The following is a 2,500-nucleotide window of genomic DNA, read 5'->3' as shown; positions in this document are numbered from 1 at the left end:
TTTCAGTAACATTATTACCAAAGCTTAAGATAAAGCAACAAAACACCATCATAATAGTAACAATCATCTCTCTCTCTCTCTGTCTATCTCTCTCTGTCTCTTTTTCAGTTCTTTATTGTCTTGCTGGTCATCCTGCTGGCTGAGCTCATATTGCTCACCCTGTTCTTCGTATATTCTGACAAGGTAAGGACCTATCACACACACACACACACACACACACACACACGAGAGAGAGAGAGAGACACCCCCCCTCCTATCTCTCAGCATTCACTGATAAATGTCTCACACATGGCTATGTAAGACATGCAATCCCACAAAGGCTTATGCATCTACTTGATGTTTGTTTCCTGTGTCTCCGGAGCTTAAACACTCATCTATCTGACGCACACACACACACACTCATATTTATACACACCCTGGGGCACACTTCCTGACAACGACCTGAAACAAATGACAAAGCACTATCTGATTACACTGCAGAGATCAGACACACACACACACACACACACACACACACACACACAAACACACACACACACACAGTGCATGATCTGTAGGCCTTGTCAAAGGCGAGCTAGTCATGTGGAGAGTGGAAAGGTTAAGTGTTTCCCGCTCCAGTTGCCACCCCACAGGTCAAAGGTCAGCCAAAACAATAAAACCCTGATCCCCCAATGCCGACCAGTTGGCCAGGAGCTAATTGGTGTTGAGAGCACTCAATCCACACCCTGGATCTCTCTCTCTCTCTCTCTCTCTCTCTCTCTCTCTCCCTCTCTCCCCCTCCCCCTCTCCAGGGCTGTTCCCATGCCCTGTGGTGCCCTCTGGGTGGTGTCAGCTGCATGTGTTGGTATGTGAAGCTGGTATATGAACACTGTACAGCCCAGATCAGTAGATTAACCCCTGCTCTGGTGAGCTCACATGCAACCCTGCAGCCCTGCCCAGGTCAGAGGTTGTCTGTCTGTCTGTCTGTGTGTGTGTGTGTGTGTGTGTGTGTGTGTGTGTTTGTGTGTGTGTGTGTGTGTGTGTGTGTGTGTGTGTGTGTGTGTGTGTGTGTGTGTGTGTGTGTGTGTGTGTGTGTGTGTGTCTACTGTACTGTATGTGTCTGTGTATGTGTGTGTGAAATTAAATTCTGAGTCTGTCTGGAGTGGAAAGGTTATGATGGTTAGTTCAAGGACATAATGTTCCCTTCCCCTGTGTGTGTGTGTGTGTGTGTGTGTGTGTGTGTGTGTGTGTGTGTGTGTGTATGTGTGTGATCTTTCTTGTGTAGTTCCTTTCCTTTTTTGGAGGGATATATCCATGGATAAATCAAGAGTGCATGACTTGGCCGCAAGAAAAGATAAAGCGTCTGAAAAGTTCACAGATAAAAATTGTTGTGCCTTAGAGGTACACACGCACGCACGCACACACACACACATTTGGTCAAAGGAAATATGCCTTGTGCTGTTCCTCCCCTGATAACTCAATAAAACACACTGAAGGGTTTAGTGTAGAGTTTCAGTGAGGGCACAGCGGCACACCTAAGTCAAACTACTGCTCCTCCTAGAGAGAGTCTGCTTGGCTGTGGAAAATGGCGTGGAGATGATGGCTGATGTGACCAGGCATTTGTATCAGCTGAAGAGGTTTCAAACATTTGAGTACATGTAGTGTGATGTGTATCAAACTCACGTTGTTTGACTGGACATAAGAGAACAGATGGGTGTGCAGGGGAGATGCAAATGGATTTGTGAGGGGTGATGCTATAAAGTTGTGTGTGTGTGTGTGTGCGGTGTGTGTGCATGCGTGTGTGTATACATATACATATGTGTGTGGGCTTACCCTGTGTGGGTCATAGCAGCAGATAGTTCTGAGAGTGTTAAGCTGTGTGCAGTGTCATGTGTTTTGAGATAGAGCAGCAAATGGCACTTTATTAAGTGAGGTTGCTCTGCTGGTGTGTGTGTGTGTGTGTGTGTGTGTGTGTGTGTGTAAGGGAGCGAGAGCAGCAAATGGCACTTTATTAAGTGAGGTTGCTCTGCTGGTGTGTGTGTGTGTGTGTGTGTGTGTGTGTGTGTGTGTGTGTAAGGGAGCGAGAGCAGCAAATGGCACTTTATTAAAACCCAGTGAGGTTGCTCTGCTGGTGCTTGGCTGTACTGAGGGCCGAGTTGAGGCCTGTTAAACTCCCCATTACGATGACCCACCCAACACATGAGCCCACAGCTGGCCAGAGATATCCTCGGGGGGTTTATAATCTCTCTTCAGAGGAGGGGGAGAGCTGGATTAATACTATACATTTACACACTCACACACACACACACACACACACACACACAAACCGCCATACACACAGGAATAGACAAACATATAATGGCAAAAAGCATTTATATCCATGATCTATAATCTCTATGTCTCTCCAGTTCCTTTACTCTCTCTCTCTCACTCACAGTCACACACACACACACACACACACACACACACACACACACACACACACACACACACACACACACAGCGAGTGAGAGGCCCCACA

General features: G+C 46.9%; 1 protein-coding gene across 1 annotated transcript in view; it reads left to right on the top strand.

Moving 5' to 3' along the window:
- Positions 1-2,500, top strand: part of tspan9a (tetraspanin 9a) — a 68,455-nt gene that overhangs the window by 42,023 nt on the left and 23,932 nt on the right. The window contains 1 exon segment of the mRNA XM_042111434.1: positions 109-183. Coding sequence (XP_041967368.1) covers positions 109-183 — 75 coding nt within the window.

The sequence above is a fragment of the Alosa sapidissima genome, chromosome 11, assembly GCF_018492685.1.
Source record: "Alosa sapidissima isolate fAloSap1 chromosome 11, fAloSap1.pri, whole genome shotgun sequence".
Taxonomy (NCBI): domain Eukaryota; kingdom Metazoa; phylum Chordata; class Actinopteri; order Clupeiformes; family Clupeidae; genus Alosa; species Alosa sapidissima.
Note: the sequence above shows the minus strand (reverse complement) of the source record. Positions and strands in the feature narration are given on the sequence as shown.